General features: G+C 40.2%; 1 protein-coding gene across 2 annotated transcripts; it reads right to left on the bottom strand.

Annotated features, from left to right (window-relative positions):
• Positions 1–2138: 2138 nt before the first annotated feature.
• pcdh10b (protocadherin 10b) lies at positions 2139–16306 on the bottom strand. Of its 2 annotated transcripts, none has more exons than XM_065273524.2 (5): positions 13083–16306; positions 12413–12471; positions 12065–12171; positions 5704–6051; positions 2139–3338 (listed from the first exon to the last, which is right to left on the bottom strand). In XM_065273524.2, exons 1-5 carry the CDS (start codon positions 15618–15620, stop codon positions 3319–3321), a joined length of 3072 nt encoding a protein of 1023 aa, XP_065129596.1. In that variant the 5' UTR covers positions 15621–16306; the 3' UTR covers positions 2139–3318. The 2 variants fall into 2 exon arrangements, with proteins under 2 accessions (XP_065129596.1, XP_065129604.1); XM_065273532.2 differs by having other exon boundaries at positions 5894–6051; positions 13083–16304.
• Positions 16307–17162: the final 856 nt, after the last annotated feature.

A 17162-nucleotide genomic window follows, 5' to 3' on the forward strand; every position in this document is an offset into this window, starting at 1 on the left:
TCAAACGCCCAAGTTGAAAATATTCAACTCGAGCAAAACATTCGCATGACACGAAGTTAAATCCTGCGAGTAATCTAGAGCGAGTAACGCGATGCCTCCGCGTTTGGTGTGTACGTAGCTTTACAACTTTTACAAACACATTTCAGTGATGAATGCTTAAGATGTATGAATCTAATGTGCTTGTTATAGGCCAAATAGACTAACAACAAATTATTGTTGAATCAATAAAACACATCAACGGTCACTTGGATGGACAGCTCATCACCCAAATTAAGATACTGAATACAATGTTAAAAAAACATCAGACAGTGAATAATTCCTGATGTTTAGTTGAATCCCTTAAACTAATATCCTGAATATTACACCCTAAAGTAACTACACACCACTATAGGAGAATAAAGTAAAAGGCAAGCTGTTATTATTCACATTCCATAAGACTGCAGCCCTTTAAAAGTTTTTTTTACAGCGTTTTTGTGGTGTAGTCTCAGTAGACCACTGTCATGGTGTGATAGGAAGACTACAAGTGTGATGAGAGGTCTAAATGTCAGTGAAGCTACGTACACGGGCCCCTGGCTAAGCTTGACTCACGGGGGCTCTCTACCCCCTTTTCATTTTCTCACTTCGTTCCCCCTCCTATCCCTCTTTCGACTCCGCTCTTTGTCATCTTATCTGCTGTCCGACTTTCTTCTTGCTCCTGCATAACAGACAGCACACCTGGGATTTACGGCCTCCTTGCTCTCACATTCCTGCCCTGCTCCGCTTATCGCTTTTCAGCGCCTTAACGCTTCAGACGCTTAAGCAGGGGCCCCCGAGGTCCCTCAGAGAACTGCCAGGGGTCCGATGAGCCTCCGCCATGTCACCTCAGACATCAGACATCTGGCAGTGCCACACACACACACAGGCAGATGCACGCAGCAGCGATCTTCAAAACGTTCCCCACAGAGAAACATTTTGAAGTGAGAACAGACGCGGAACACCTTGACAAACCGGCACAGGATACGCTTTCATTTGTCTTTTTTGCTCTTTGGAGAAGAACAAAAGTTGGTCTCATAGATGCCATCAGTGGGTGAGAACAAATGGATGGCTGACCTGTCAGAGGAGAACGAGGTGTGAGGAAAGAGGGGCGAGATGAAAGGGGGGAGGAGTGAGGAGAGACGTGATGGAGGTGAAAGAAAAGAGGCTGGCAGGGGTTGGGGCTGTTAGCATATTTATGAGGACAGATTTTCTGTTCAACTTCAGTCTATCTGTCACCATTGGCCTCTGTTCAAAGCGTTACCCAACACCCACCTTAAAATCAACATTGGAGGCCTCGCTCAATCCCATTTTTAACGTTTACTTGCTAAACAAATACGAATCTGAGATGATAAAAGTAAAGTGACAAACTTAAAAACGTTAACTTCTTTGAATGACTTTAAAGTTGATCTTCAAAATCCCGAATCCATGTCTTTGTGAAACGTATGACTTGTTTGGGGAATTGTAAGTCATTTATTTTATTTCTTTAATTATTCTTATTATAGCCCAGTGATTTCTGTATTTAGGTCCCTGTGTCTGCTCTAACGTTCAGATATTAAACCCTGCGGTTTGTGAAAGAGATTAATGTGAATGGAGGTCAAACATAATGGAGTTCATTTTAGGGAAAATGAGATATGATCACATTGCTTTTGTCCTTTCTTTCGTGCCGCATTAAGTTTAGTTCTGTGCGACTGGCTTCAAATTGAACTTTGCTAGAAAAAAATTATATAATATATATATATTTTCTTCTCTGCAGATGAGATGTAATAAAACATTTGTCCGCATTTACTTCCATTTGTGTGGGTTGCGCTGAACAAAATGTGTATTTGATCTCGGCTGTCAGTGTTAACAAAATCTAAATAGCATCTGTTTTGAACAAATGAAATAAACTGAATGCTTATTTGGCTTGTTGCATCCATTACTTGCATATGTGTGTGTGCAAACATTGAAGCATTACCAACAGATTTATCTTTTCTCTTTAGCTAGTTTTATATTTTCAATACATCATAATAGGACATTATTTTGTTAAATATCTGATATTTAGGGCCTTACTGGTGAACAGTCTATATAGTATGTACGTATTCATTCATCTTGATAAATAGTTGAATAAAACACAAGAGTCTAAATTGCAAGTATACATTTTTCAGTTTATTTTCCACCTTCTGATATTAAGGTGTTTGTGTGCGTGTATGTACGTGTCTGTTTATGTGTGTAAATATATCAGTGTATGTTCGCACTGCGTGCGCCTTTCTTATTTGGCCTCAAATTATTAAACAGACCTATTTGGCTACAGTAATACACAACTGCCATGTATTCAAATCTAGATTATTACTCCCCTTTTTATTTATAGACATGAATCTCCATATCCAAAAGTGAAAAAATGGATGAAAGGTTTGGGGATAAGGCTTTCTGTCACGTTAAGAACCCCTTTAAAGTAGATTATCGATGCTAATGGCTCCCTCGCGGAGTCTTACACACTACACTGGAAAAAAATGGCGCAAATGAGGACCGCACTTTGAGAAAAAGTATATATAGATAGATTTATAGATATAGATTTATATTTATTTAGAAGTTTAAAAGAGTACAGTTAAGACTTCTCACACGTGATATAACCTAAGTATTGTCTGAGAGCGTAAGATTTAGGCCACTGCAGTCCCGCTTACAACGTGAAAAACACTTAAACCCTGACGGAAGGAAATCCAACCGTGGAATCCGTTGCTTTTTTTTCTTTTGACAGGAATAGGGAAAACACCTGATCACACACACAGCCGCACACATAATATAAAAACAGTCATGTCTAAAAGAACAATATTGCATTTGTAATGCACAAACGACTTTCCTGTACAATTGGCTTTTTAGTGGAGTGTGTGTGTGTGTACATAAACGGCTAAAGGGCTCAGTGAATATATCTCCATTTTAGTAGTTTTCATTAGTTGGGTCTCTTTCGACGTTTTTGTTTCTTTTTCTTTTTACGATGTACAGTAGTGCTGTAAACAGGCACACGCAGAACCCAAGAGGAGCCTTCATCCTCTAGTTTCTCTGCTTGGATGTCTCCCTATCCTCCATGGTCCTGTTTTGTCCTCCGTTCCATCTCAGTCCTGCTGAGGGGGGTCCGGCCTTCTGGCCTTCTGTCTGGCTCTGTGAGTCTGACGCTTTCATCAAGTTTGTTGATCGGAGGCTCCGGACGCCTTTGGGAACACACGATCCGACGCCTCTGGAAATAGAGTCTGAAAACTTGATGCTTTTCCATCAGTTTTACTGATTGTGCAAAATCACGCCGTCTCTGGTATGTCCACACGGAAAGAGCTAGCAAATCCTTTTCCGCGCTAAAAAAAGAAAGACAGACAGCCTATTAAAGTATGTTCTCGAGACAGCAAAATGCATAAGGTGTTGTGTTGAGTTGGTCTATACAGAACGAGAGCTTTGATGAGGAGCTACATGCCCACGTTTCCGCAAACTTTAACGCACCACCTACACACAACCTCCGAGCTCCGAGAGACGGATATGAAGGGTTTTAAGAAAAAAGCAGTCAATAATCTCAATCAATCCCACCTTCATCCACTTTAAAAACATGCAGTTGTAGGCAGCCTAAACTCTGTAAACTCGTCTTTAGAGAGTGTTTCTGAACTGATGTTTGCTATGACTAGCCAAAAGCTAACGCAATCTTAATATATCTTCTGCCTGATGTGTTAAAACAGCAGGGAGTTTGTGGCTATTTTTAATCTCTGTGTTTTACAGATTCATTTTATGCATTTTACACTTGCTCATTCAGCAGATGCTTTTATCCAAAGTGACTTACAAATGAGAAAGCATTTAACGTTTTGCCTTTACACCCATCAGCACAGTTTACAAAGCTAAATTTACTAGTAAAAACGGCATAAAATACAAAGATACATAGTGGAAAGTTAAGGTTTTAAAATGCTGGTGTGTCTTTGCTAATGTGCAGATATCATAGAATATTTAAAGTCACAATTTAATTGAAATTAAAAACGTAAATTATTTTTAATATTGTGTTTTTTTTACAAATAACTTATCTGTGAGCTTTATTATAAAAAAAAGTATGTGCCCTCATAATCCTCATAATCAAAAAAGCAAATCTGCTCCCATCTTTTTAACAATCTCTCTTTACTTCCATTCACGGGAATGGCGGGAGGATGGGGGCATGGCGTAAGGGCGTAGCAAAAGATTGCAACAATTAACAAATAGCAACACGACCCAACTTCCAACGTTCCAATCAATTCTTGGACAAATTCATCCTTTCAGTCCATTTTTTTTTTTCATTTTAGAAGCCGTCTCACCCGTATATAAGTAATGCACTGCAAAGATTACTTTCTTACTTTACTTTAGTATTTTTGTCTTGTTTTTAGAAGAAATATCTAAATTTTTTTAAATCAAGATGTATTTTCTTGATGAGCACAATGACCTTAAAAAAAATAAGTTTGGTAACACTTTATTTTACGATATCTTTGTTACACATGCTACATGTAATTATTATAGTAAAAACAGTTAATTATGCATATTTACATGCAACTAACCCTAATCCTAACCCCAACCCTATAGTAAGTACATGTTGTTAATGATTATTACTTATTACTTAAATGTATAATTACACTTTAACAGTGATACCGTAAAATAAAGTGTGACCATAAGTTTTATGTAAGAAAGTAGGTTACAATTTAAGTGAATGTGTGCTTAAAACAAGTGAAAATATCTGCCAATGGCGTGAGAACATTTTTCTTGAATTAAGTGTTTGAGAAAAAAAAAATTCTCACCCCATTTCCAGATTCTTTGCTTGTTTTAAGCACAAATTCACTTAAATTATATATTTTTTTTTTGTCTAAAAACTAGACTTATTTCCTAAGGTCATTTTGTCATCAAGGAAAAGCATCTTAATTTAAGAATTCTTAGAAATTTGTACTAAAAACAAGACAAAAATACGTAAGAAAGTAATTTTTTGCATTGCGACAGGAAAAATAAGAAAATCGCCACTTCTGTTTCATTGTGACTTTAAATAATTCCTGCCTGACACTCCCACCACAAAATGTAATATCACATCACAACAGACTCTTGCACTTCAGAGTAACAGAATTGGAATCTGGCGATATTTGAATTTCATGAAAATTCATGAGGAAATGAATATTAAAAGTGCATGTTCAGAGTTTAATCATGCCATGTTTGCAATAATACTTTGGTAAATAAAGAAAATGATATGAGCACACTCTTTAAAATTAAGGTTCTTCTATGGTTGTTCACTATATAAAGGATAAAGTTGTAGTACTGACAGCATGGTCCTTGAGAGAATAATCAGCATATTGACTCTTCTGTTAAAAGGAAATGTGAAGCCCTCCGGGGGTCTTTAAAGCACCAGAGCATAGATGCTTTGTAAAGTAGAGAGACTGATCCAGAGAATAGAAAGTTTATTTTGCGAAAGCTATAAAGTTTGGATATTGCATCAGACAATAAAAACTAATTTAGCTCGAGCCTTTATTGTAAAGAGTGTAAACTAAGAACAGGTAAATGCAGATAAGATGAAAGATGGGAGGATGGTAATGGTAATGGAAGGAGAGCAGAAGCATGAGGTTTTCAGAGGAGAATTCAGTAGCACTTCACGCCAGAAGCCTTGAATTTGGATTGTTTTTTTTTTTTGGTCAGATCAAGAGAGAGAAAGCGCTCTCTTTTCGAGATACTCACACAGACAGGCGGCTTTGTAAGGCATGCGAGAGTTACACAGAAGTGCATCGAACTCTTTCCTCTCTAGCGTGGAAGCATTGAGGTGGTGTTGATGTTGGTGATGTTGGTGCGTCTGGTTGGGGTGGTGTGGCGTCTCTTTGCCAAAGGTGGAGAATGACTGATCGCCCGCCAACATCTCGCCCTCAAATACCTCAGAGTCAGGCACCGAGTCCATGCCCGGCACGTGCAGGTTGCTGCGGTAATCTGCGCCCTGTCGCGCCTCAGTGGGCACGAAACTTGGCATCCAGCAGCGATCCGAGTGGCCGAGGGCTTTGCACTCCTCTGTGCAGTTGGAGAACAGGTCTGCTCCTGCGAGGATGAAGAAAGAAAGAGGTTAGCTTGTGTTTAATTGTCTGTGTGGGTGGATGGGTTTGTGTGAGAGCCAGCGAAGGTTTCGCTGAGAGCGTGTGGATGAGTTAATACGACCTATTCTTTCAGCCGAGACTACGTAAAGGCATAGAGCAAATCATGCATATGCATGGTACATATAACATTTATAATCACTGCACTGATTGAACCGCCACATGCCGCATTAATTCAGCCAATCAGAACAGGTCGGGGGCTGAAGTTAACCAGCATCTTTTCAGACTTAATCAAGCGTTGGAAATATGTAAATTCATATGTAATACGTGTCATTCGCTTTGAAAACATTAGATGCCGTGTCCTCGAATTGTCTTGGGCGCTTGACATGCTAATCGCGAAAAGACTGGGTTGTTCCCCTTCTACTTTCAAATTACAAATGAACCTGATCAAAGCACATGTGCAAAACACATCGAGTGGATAGAGTCAATGTCGTAATCTGCTCTTTCTTTCCCTCTTTCTGATTGACATCAAAGGTAAAATATCCAAAACATCAAGCTTACAGATAAATGATATTGTCGGATCCCTTCCTTCCTCCTATTAAAAGGATGAAGGGGCAAATTATAAAGGTCATAACCCGTTTTCCTCTACTTTCTGAAGTAAATGCAAACAAAACGTGAAACACAATAATAATTTTACATTTAAATAAAACTCAAGCACATCAAAGCGTGATGTCAAATGTATTTTCATCAGCTCCTAATTTAAACAGTCTGTTCCTAATATGCTTGAGGACCTCACAGATCATTTGCAGAAGCTGAGAAGAGCGTTACAACCAAAGCCACCGTGAGGGAGCCGATCCTGTTAGTTGCGTGACAGTTGCATGCGTCTCTCACCCCTGCCAGCGCCCCGGCAGGTGTAAGCCATGCCGTTTCAACTACGCACATCTAAGAACAAGAGCGAGAGAGGTGAGCGCTCTTAAATCCCCTTCGGCTCATGTGTCTAAAAGCTCCATGTCTAAAACAGTCAGTAATTACAGCCCGAGGATTAATGAAGTGCCATTTTCAAAGCGGTGCTAAGCGGAGATGTTGAAGGTATGAAGTAGAGTTTGTGGTGTGTATGTGTGTGTGTAGAGGGGGATGTTTTTAGCTAATCCTCAGACTAGCCCTTCAGACAGTAGACAGGTCAGCATACATAGACTTTAGGTTTGTGCTTTAAAAGAGGATTAGAGAGCAACATGCAAACAACCTACTTAGGACTGGGCTTGGTAAGACGCTCCTAATTACAGACCCTAGCATAGGAAGTAGAAAAAATACCTATGATAATATTTAAGATTGTTTTTTAAAACACATAGTCCAGGGGATTAAACATATAGACCAAATATAGCCTAGCTAAACAGTTTAATGAGTTGTGTTGCATGTTGGCTTCAATCTTGAACGTTTCGTTTTATGACATGTTTGGTACGTGGGGTTACACACTTTTCATCTGAGAGCATCTTCGGTTATTTTCTTACAGTTTTCAAATTGGCAATAATGGCTAGAGGAACAGGGAAATATTTTGTGTAATAATATATTAATAAATACATTAGTTTTGATTCAACGCTGTTGGAATGATAATGCTCAGTTTAAAAATGCTAGGTTGTTTAAACTTGTGGTTGGCTAAAATATTAACAAACCTAACTGTTGGCATACAGTAAATTAACCAACCATGGTTAAAGGCGGGGTGCATGATCTCTGAAAGCCAATGTTGACATTTGAAATCACCTAAACAAACACACCCCTACCCCAATAGAATCTGGACCTTCTTTTGATAGACCCACCCCACACGTACGCAACCCAGGCAACGATGTCGGTTAGTAGACACACCCTTTAAGTGTGTTTTGGTAGTCACTTTTCCAAAGTGTTTTTCAAAAATCGCGCACACCGCCTTTAAAACAACACTGAAAAATACAAAAAAATTAAGTTCAACCCAGCATTGGGTCAAAAAGGGTGAGCCCAGTCGTTGGGTTAAATTAATGCAGAAAATGTTTATATTTGATCAAATAATACGTTAAAACAACCCAGCATTTTGGGTTAAACCCCACAGGCTGGGTTTGTCCCTTTTATAACCCAACGAAGGGTTGAAAATAATAGCTTACATTAATTTAAACCCAATGATTTTGGTTGTCCATATTCTAAATATTTTACAATTTATCTTATTAAAAGTACTAAAGTTACACAGCTGGAAGCAGTAAGCAGTGTTGTTGTTTTTTCACATTAATGTTGTTAAAAAATATTACCAATATCACATAATATTGGCCAAATACCAAAAAAGCATAACAAATGTATTATTTCTATTCACCTTTAGATAACATATCCTCTAACAAATGGGTCACACAGGGACAACCCCAGCCGTTGGATTAAATAAAGTTTATATTTGACCACAACTCAGCATTTTGGGTTGAAACAACCCAGCATAGGTTAAATTACAATTAACTGGTTGGGTATGTCCTTTTTGACCCAACGCCGGGTTTAAAATAAACCAGAGTGTGTACATGTTAGCCAATGGTGAAGGGAATAATTTAATATGCTTTCTTTTGTCTTTGGTCAATACTGGTTGTTAAAACAGAATCGATTTAATGTTTGCACATACATTGGCACATCTTTCACTTTGGGTACAGGTTCCATAAGTACTGTAAAAATGGCCCACCATTCAAACTGAGTTAGAAACCCCTGTTATATGCACAGTAGTGTGAACAAAGGTCTCTGTGTATGTATCTGATGTAAGAGAGCGGGTTTGGTATTTTGAAAGCGTGAGATAAGACACTTCCTCCTTGTTTAATCGCGGGGAGACATCTTGATATTTCTTGACATTTTCTAAAATTAATTGCTCTCTGTACCCATCCAGTTTCCTTATTCAATGGAATGATTGGGAAAGTAATTATATTGTTGACTTACGGTTCAACACTGAAAGAAAGAGTACAATCTAATGTAATGTAATAGTCTACATTCTCTTACTGAAAAATACATGCTGTTATAGTGCTGCAAAGGCCACGAGAACACCTTTACTCCATTTCGTTAAAAAGCCTCCAAGATGTGTAATTTTACTCATGTGAAGGTACAAAAGAAATCATATTAGACGCTGATGCTTGCAAAAGTGAAAGAAAGAGAACTGAACAAGAATAAGAAATGGCAGGATACATTAAAAAAGTGATCCATTGAAACATATCCAGTCTCTACATTTGCTATGCTGTCTAAGCAGAAGCCCTGTAAGGCGCTAGATCTGATAATAACCTTCATTTGCTAATTGGTATGCATCGGTCTGAAAATAAATTACTGATCAGTGAGCTGTTTCTCACTTCTGAACATGACCTGAAACTCAAATGAGGGATTGTGCTGCGACGTGGCTGATCCTTGGGATAAAGAAAATAAAAGTGGAATTAAATGATTCAGGTTTGCAGCATCAAAGTATTTCTGATGCTGCTGTGTATTACAGATGCATTTTTATGCGTTAGAGAACAAATCATGGGTTGTTTATCTTGGCCTGTTTTTAATCCGGTTAAAGTGACCAATTGGGTGTTGTATGTCTGTCTGTCTTTGTTAACTAAGCCTCATGTTGTTCCAAACTCGTACGGCTTTCTTCTGTGTAACCATACAATTTAGTTTTGAATGAAATGCTTTATTAAAAGATGTAATTTCATCTTTTGATACTGTTATGGTGCTTCTTGCAATTTTAGAGCTTAACAGCCCAATTATTCCGTTACTCATATTATTTAAAAAGCTATAAATTATAAATGCACAATTTATTTTCTATAGAAGAGAGTAACAACATGAGTGTGAGTGAATTGTCACATTTGGGTGGACTATTCCTTATAAACATTTAGCTGACTTAAAAAAGCCCATTTGGTTAGAAAACAAGTTGTCTAAAATACGTCTGAACAGATGAAGGCAGTTACTTGCAGATTCTCATTAAAATGAACAATGCACGCTCCTGGATGCTCTCCAAGTCTGCATACCAAGCCGCACATTCAATTATCTTAATTAAAAAAGATAGTAGGCAGCAAACAATAATTTTAGTGAGGACAACACACTCACAAATGGACAAAAACGCAACAGATTTTGTTTCAACTCCTACAACCTTAAAATGGGGAATGATTCTCTGATTATTTTTGACAGTAAAGGCAGATGGGCTAACTTGCCTAGCATAGGAAATTGTCATGATTTTAATCTAATGTTTTACTGAGCAAAAATAGGCTAAATGTGAGCTGAAGGAGTCCAGCTGAATTCCTAGCCAGAGCATATGGTACTCTGGAAAAACAGCGGTGGACATATGCTCAACCAAAGAGAAATTAATGATAATAATATGCAACTTTTTGGTTGTATTCATTTGTGCCCAGCTATGTCATAATTACATTAAATAGCCAACTTCACAATGCACTTTAAAGCAGATGTCATTTAGCAGCGAACCAATACGAAGATGAAATGAAGTGTAGCTAGAGTCCCACATGTGGATTTGTAAAAGTGTGGACAAGTACCGTCCTACATCAGAGGAATGCAGGCAGGGGGATTAGGGTTGAAGGCTGAGGGGTAAAGAGGAGTTTGGTTGGGGGTGGGGTTACATGGTCAATGAAATGCTTGTTTGTTTGCTGTTAACCTATTTGTCCCAGTTCCCACACAATCGACGACAAACTGCCTTGACTGATCTAAATTCCATCATGTTATGTGTGAATGGGTGATAGTACCATGGCAGTAAATCCCAGTATTCATGAAAATGGCATTATATCCTGTTCTAGATCTCATCTGTGCTCATGCATCTATATCAAAAGCTTTAGTGGCCTAAAATCTTTCTGCTGGGATTCTAAGCCTATCAGAATGATCAGAAAAGCCATTACACGACTTGATTAGGATTTTGTCCCTATTGCATGTGAATGTGGATATATATATTCTTCACAAACCCAGCTGGTTAAAATGCTCACCATTTCTTTTTCAGCAATTTACCAAACCAAAAATATGTCTCCTCAAACCCCTCAAAAACATCCTCAAAAAATGTTTTTGCATATGGGTGATTCTCGCAAAATTAGACTTATGAGGTGTCATGAAACATTTTTATTTAAAAAAAAATTAAATGCAAAGTAAGAGTATCAAAATAAGAAGCATACAGTTACAAACATATCTTCATGTATTATTTTCCACATGATTTCAAATGACATCATACAAACCAATTTTTTTGTTTTTTCCACATTTAAGGGGAACATTTTCATTACCGCAACGTGTCCATGACTGGATTTGGGTTCTTTGACATGGAATAAGTATATATATATATATATATTTTTTTTAAATAAAAAGCTTCAGTGCATGTTATACTATAAACATTTACAGTATAGAAACATGTGGTATTTGGTGATCATTGGTAAATGTAGAGACAATAATAAGGAATATAAATGTGTCCCCGGCCAATTTTCTCATCCTCCGCAACAATTTTCAATCATTGTTTAAGCCCTCGAGGAACTAACATTTAAAAATAAATTGTTGGAAGGGACATAATTGAATGTGACACTCAAGATGGATACCAGGTAAGCAGTTCTTATTTTTTCTCTTCAGATAAAAGTAGAAATTTTGTTTGTCATAGTACCTAGACAACTTTTGAGTTCTCATTACCGAAACACAAGTTTGTAAATCCATATATTTAATGTAATATCATGTTGTGGTAATGATCATTTTTGATAATGATAATCTACAAAATGTAAATAACTCTATAGAAAATATTTTTAAATCCTCTAAAAATAATGGTTATGGTACGTTCAGTCCTTAATCTTATATGTGCAAAAAAATTGGCTTCAAGGGCTTATTAAAAAATCTGATGCTGGACACCTTCTAAATCTGGATTTTGTGAGAATCACCCATATACTTCCATCCAAAATAACCTTCATGCATTTAAGACATATATTTTACCGGTTTGTGTTTTCTGGGAATCGAATCTTAGCATTGCAGTGCAGAACAAATAACAAAGCAAGTGGACAGTAGGACAGGAACTTATATAGACGTACCAGAAGAATGTCCGCGATGCATGGCATCATGGTCACTATCTCCCTGTTCGCTGTCTCCGTGACCGCTGTCTTTTGAGCTCACGATATCCGCCTCCTGGAATGCTGAGCTAAAGAGAAAAAGGGGATTTGAGTTCACCGCTATACCAAACTTAACTTATACTGTATATAACAACAATATTACTGTCTTTAAAATTGTCTTCATGTGCCTCACATGCTCAGCACTGGTTTAATTTAACTGTTCATGAATGTTAAAAAACAAATTGGATGTAATAAACCAAAGTGTTTTCATTTGGTTTTAGAAAAAAATAAAGGATCTCTTAAGTCATGTGGTGTGGCCATCATGCTTACCTGTTAACACGTCTTGGTCGGTCGACCAAATAACTGAGCTCTGCTCTTTGGTGTTTTGTCTGCAAGAGAAGTATTCATTGTAATAGGCCCAGCAACAACTACAGCTCATACAATAATAATAATAGCAATACATTTTAATAAAAAATAAAATTATTATAGTAATAACAGAAAAATAAAGGTCAGGATTCAAGACTCACTCAATAGGCATCACAGGGATTTTATGGACAGACAGAATTATTAGGATGTGCTGCTATTCAGCAGAATTCAACTATAGATGGATCTTTGTTCTTGTGGGGCTCTGCAGCACCGTGACTAGCATATCTAATGCAATATAACCCTGCCAGCTTTTCACTAACATGCAAATCTATCTGCTCTGATGTTTACATTTGACCATGGGTGAATCCACAGTATAGGCCATCTGATAATAATAATAATTATAATAATAATAATAGTAGTTAAATATACATTTTTATCAATCAGTTTGATCTGTTGAAAATGTTTTTATTTATTTATGTTATTTAAATCTGGAAAAATAATGGAATCATAAATCAAAATCCCAAATAAAAAATGTATTTGTTATGAATACAGAATTTCTAAGAGAGACAAAATTGTAAACTTGAATTGTAATTAGCACAAAGCTCAGAGTTTTAAGAGTTAAAAGTTTTCTTACTTCACTAGAAAGCAGGGTGCCGTTGGATATGATGTCTGGCTGCTGCTGGTCAGTATAACCGGTCACTATGGCTCCGCACGGGTTATGCTCAGTGTCGTTACTGCGCGACGGGCTGCAGGCCTTGAGGAACATCAGGTCCGTTTTGGCCGATTCTGGTGTTAGACAGACCTGATAGCAGTAATTTTGGCTCTGATGGAGCGAGCCGAAGCTCCCTGATTCCTCCACGGGCACCTGCGCGGCGCTCGCCACACTCACGTTGGCCGTGTTGGTGCTTTGGACGAGCATGATGTCCGACTTGCTCAGCTTCTTCTTTTTCCGGGCGGCTCGTGCCTGACGCCCGCAGCAGCCGCCCGATCCGCAGCCAACCAGGCAGCAGCAGTCACTCGCCAGACAGGTGCTGTAAATGTTTAGCTTTTTGTCCTTCTGACAGCGCACGGCCAGCACAATCATGGCCAGGAGAAAGATGAAAGAGACGGAGCCAAGTGCGATGATGAGAATGAGCGTCAAATCAAGAGACGCCTCTTTGGCCTTGGCTGAGCCGCGCTCTCCACTGTGGCCCTCCACAATGCTGTCCACCAGTGTCACCTGCACCACTGCGCTACAAGACATGGGAGGCTGCCCGTGATCTCTCACTTCTATCAGCAGTTCGTAAAGCTGTTGTGGGTCTCGTTTGGCTGACACCCTGCGGGCCGTGCGCAGCTCTCCTGTGCGCCAGTCCATGCGGAACATCCCGTTCTCATTTCCTCGCTGTATACTATAAGACAAGCGCGCGTTCTCTCCATCATCCGCATCCATGGCGACAACGCGCGTAACCAAATAGCCCGGTTCAGCCGAGCGTGGCAAAGGCTCCCTCGCAGTGCCATTTTTTCCAAGAGGCGCAATTACAGACGGCGCGTTATCGTTTTGATCCACTATGATTACATTAACCGTGGCGTTGGACCATAGCTCAGGGCTGCCCGAGTCTCTGGCTTGAACCATAAAGCTGAAGTCTTTGAGCTGCTCATAATCAAATGATCGCAGTGCGTACAAGTAACCATTCTCCGAGTTGATGGACACGTAGGTGACCACTGACATACCCTGTATCTCACACTCCACTATGGAGTAAGTTATATAAGCATTCTGTCCCACGTCAGGGTCAACGGCACTGACCGCGTAGATATAAGCACCGGGGACGTTGTTTTCGGTCACGTACACATCATAAACGGGCTGCGTAAAAGTGGGCGCGTTGTCGTTTTCGTCGGAGACGTGCACTTTGATTGATTTGCTGGTCGCCAGAGATGGTGTTCCTTTATCTCTAGCAACCACAGTGACCGTGTACGCCTCAATAGTTTCCCGATTGAGTGGACCGTCCGTTACAATAGTGTAATAATTTCTGAATGAGGTTTTGAGTTTGAAAGGAACGTCGCCAAGAATCTCCACATGCGTCAGCCCGTTCTCCTCCGAGTCCTTATCGGTGACGCTGAGCAGCGCGATGACGGTACCGGTGGCTGCGTTTTCACTCACGGACTCTGTGACGGTGCTGAAGATAATCTCAGGTGCGTTGTCGTTCACGTCTGTCACTTTGACCAAAACTTTGCAATGCGCGGGCACAGCATTCGGTCCCATATCTTTCGCTTGAACGTAAATCTGGTACAGGCCACTTTCCTCAAAGTCCACCTCACCCCTGACCTCTATTCGGCCAGTCCTCGCATCAATATCAAACAGTTCTTTCACTCTGCTGGAGATGTGGTTGCTGAACGAGTAAATGACCTCTCCGTTCGGGCCTTCGTCCGAATCCGTTGCGTTGAGCTGGATCACAAGCGTGCCCACCGGAGCGTTCTCGGCCAGATTCACCGAGTACACAGGCTGATCAAACACGGGGACGTTGTCATTGGAGTCGAGCACCCTAACCACAAGCAGAGCTGTTCCTGTCCGAGGAGGCTGACCACCGTCAACGGCTGTAAGAACGTAACGGTGCATCGCCTGTTGTTCGCGATCCAATGGCTTTTCCAAAACCAGCTCGGCGAATTTGTTGCCGTCGGTCTGTGTTTGCACGTCTAGGTAAAAGTAGTTGTTGTTGGTGATGTCGTAGGTGCGCAGTGCGTTACTACCGACGTCCGGGTCGAAGGCGCTCTCCAAAGGGAAGCGCGTGCCAGGGGTCGCGCTCTCAGATATTTCCACGGTGATGTCCGTCTCCGGAAAGCTCGGCGGGTTATCGTTGATGTCCACCACCTCGATCTCCACGCGGAAGAGCTCGAGCGGGTTCTCCAGAAACACCTCCAGGTGAAGTAAACAGCTGGCGCTCTGCTTGCAGATGCGCTCTCTGTCAATTTTCTCGTTCACGAAAAGCACACCGTTCTCCAAGTTAACTTCCAGGTACGGCGTCCGCGAGCTGGGCACCACCTGAAATCGGCGGGATGAAAGTTTGGTAAGGTCCAGTCCCAAATCCTCTGCGATATTTCCCACAAACGTGCCATGCTCCGCTTCCTCGGGCACAGAATAACGTATCTGAGAAACTACACCATCCGCGAGACACAGCAGGAGCAAAAACACAAACATCTCCACTCCGGAAAGGGCACTTGGGATATTTTACCTCCGCAGAGCACGCAACAAAAACATACCCTTCTTCCTAAAGGTAAGGCGAGGAGGCGTGCGTAAGGCTTTGGTTGAAACGTTGTATCTTTCCTCAAACGGGTCTGTCAGCCAAAAACCATGCTGTCTGCTGGATAACACAGGACCGATTTCCCAAAGCGAGTTCTTCTGTATATCTCCACAAACAAGCTCAAGTACACATTATTTTTACAGCTTCACATATAAAGCGATTTTGCGCGTGATAAAACACACTTTTATAATCCACAGAGTTCTTTCAACAAATGCATTTCTTTTAATGTTAAAGCAGTGCTCTCTGTTATAGTCTCACAGTTAGTATGTTGTCCTTTTTCCTGTTATCTGAAAAGTCCCAATATATCAGGTGCGCTCCGGCGGTGTCCGCTGGCACAGTACTGAAGCTTCAGCGCTTGGCTGTTCGGTTTTCCCGCAGCACCCTCCCCTCGCCAACCAATGGGATCAGCCGACACATGCAGAGCTAAAGCCTTATTTGATATGTGCTACGTCAATCAAACTTCCTAGCGAATAGACACGCCCCTCCCTGTCAGAGCTGCGGGACTGCTAGTCATACGGATTGAATGGCTGATGAGTTTGTTCGGGAGTGAGTCAAAGAGTGATTAAATTGTAAAAAATTAAATGTTTAAAACAGAGAAAAATATTATGCCTGCTGTATGTTTTTTATTTATTCATTTTAAATAAAAACAGCATGCCCTTTTTCTCTGTTTTAAACATGTAATATTTTTTTCTGCCATTTCTAGCTAATTATTATTTCATTTTAATCACTGTTCACTTATTTTATATACTCGATATATGTGCTGCATTTATGCATCTAAAATCCCCCCAAAACGTCTTGTCTATGGTGCTTTCTCCGGTTCGGTTTCCAAGCGCGAGCTACACGCGCCTCCTAGCTGCCAAAATGAACCTGTAGCGCAGCTGTCAGTCAAAGCTGCACACAAAACAACATATATGTGGTAATGCCCAGCAGTGTATGCTATATAATCCCTGTAATTAAACAAGATACATCACTCCAGATATTTTGCTTGATTTAACGAAATTTAGCAAATCTGTAAATGCATCTAAACACTTAAATGAATAAAGTCCCTGACGTCAGTTAGAAAAGTGGATGGTGCTCGTGCAACCACCACGCAATATTGCAGTGCTCAAATTTTGCCTCATCCGATATTTCATGTCCTAGAAGGAAAGTCTCAGGTTCCATTAAAAGTCACCCAATCCCTGAAATCAATCCCAATTTATGTCTCAGTGCCTTAAACCTAAATGCGTCTCTCACCTTCTGCTGCAAATGGCACGCTATCAAACTGTTGGTCTATACCTGCTCCTCAGCACTCGGCGAGCAAATGTCATGGTTTCTCATCTGAGCGGAATAATGCAGGATCCACTGTGGCAAACTGCCAGACCGGTGCTCAGTCACAGGAACAGTGTGAGCGCCCCCTTGCGCATAATAGCGGTAACACTGCGCTCCATAGATCCATAAGG

The sequence above is a fragment of the Paramisgurnus dabryanus genome, chromosome 16 (assembly GCF_030506205.2).
Source record: "Paramisgurnus dabryanus chromosome 16, PD_genome_1.1, whole genome shotgun sequence".
Classification (NCBI taxonomy): domain Eukaryota; kingdom Metazoa; phylum Chordata; class Actinopteri; order Cypriniformes; family Cobitidae; genus Paramisgurnus; species Paramisgurnus dabryanus.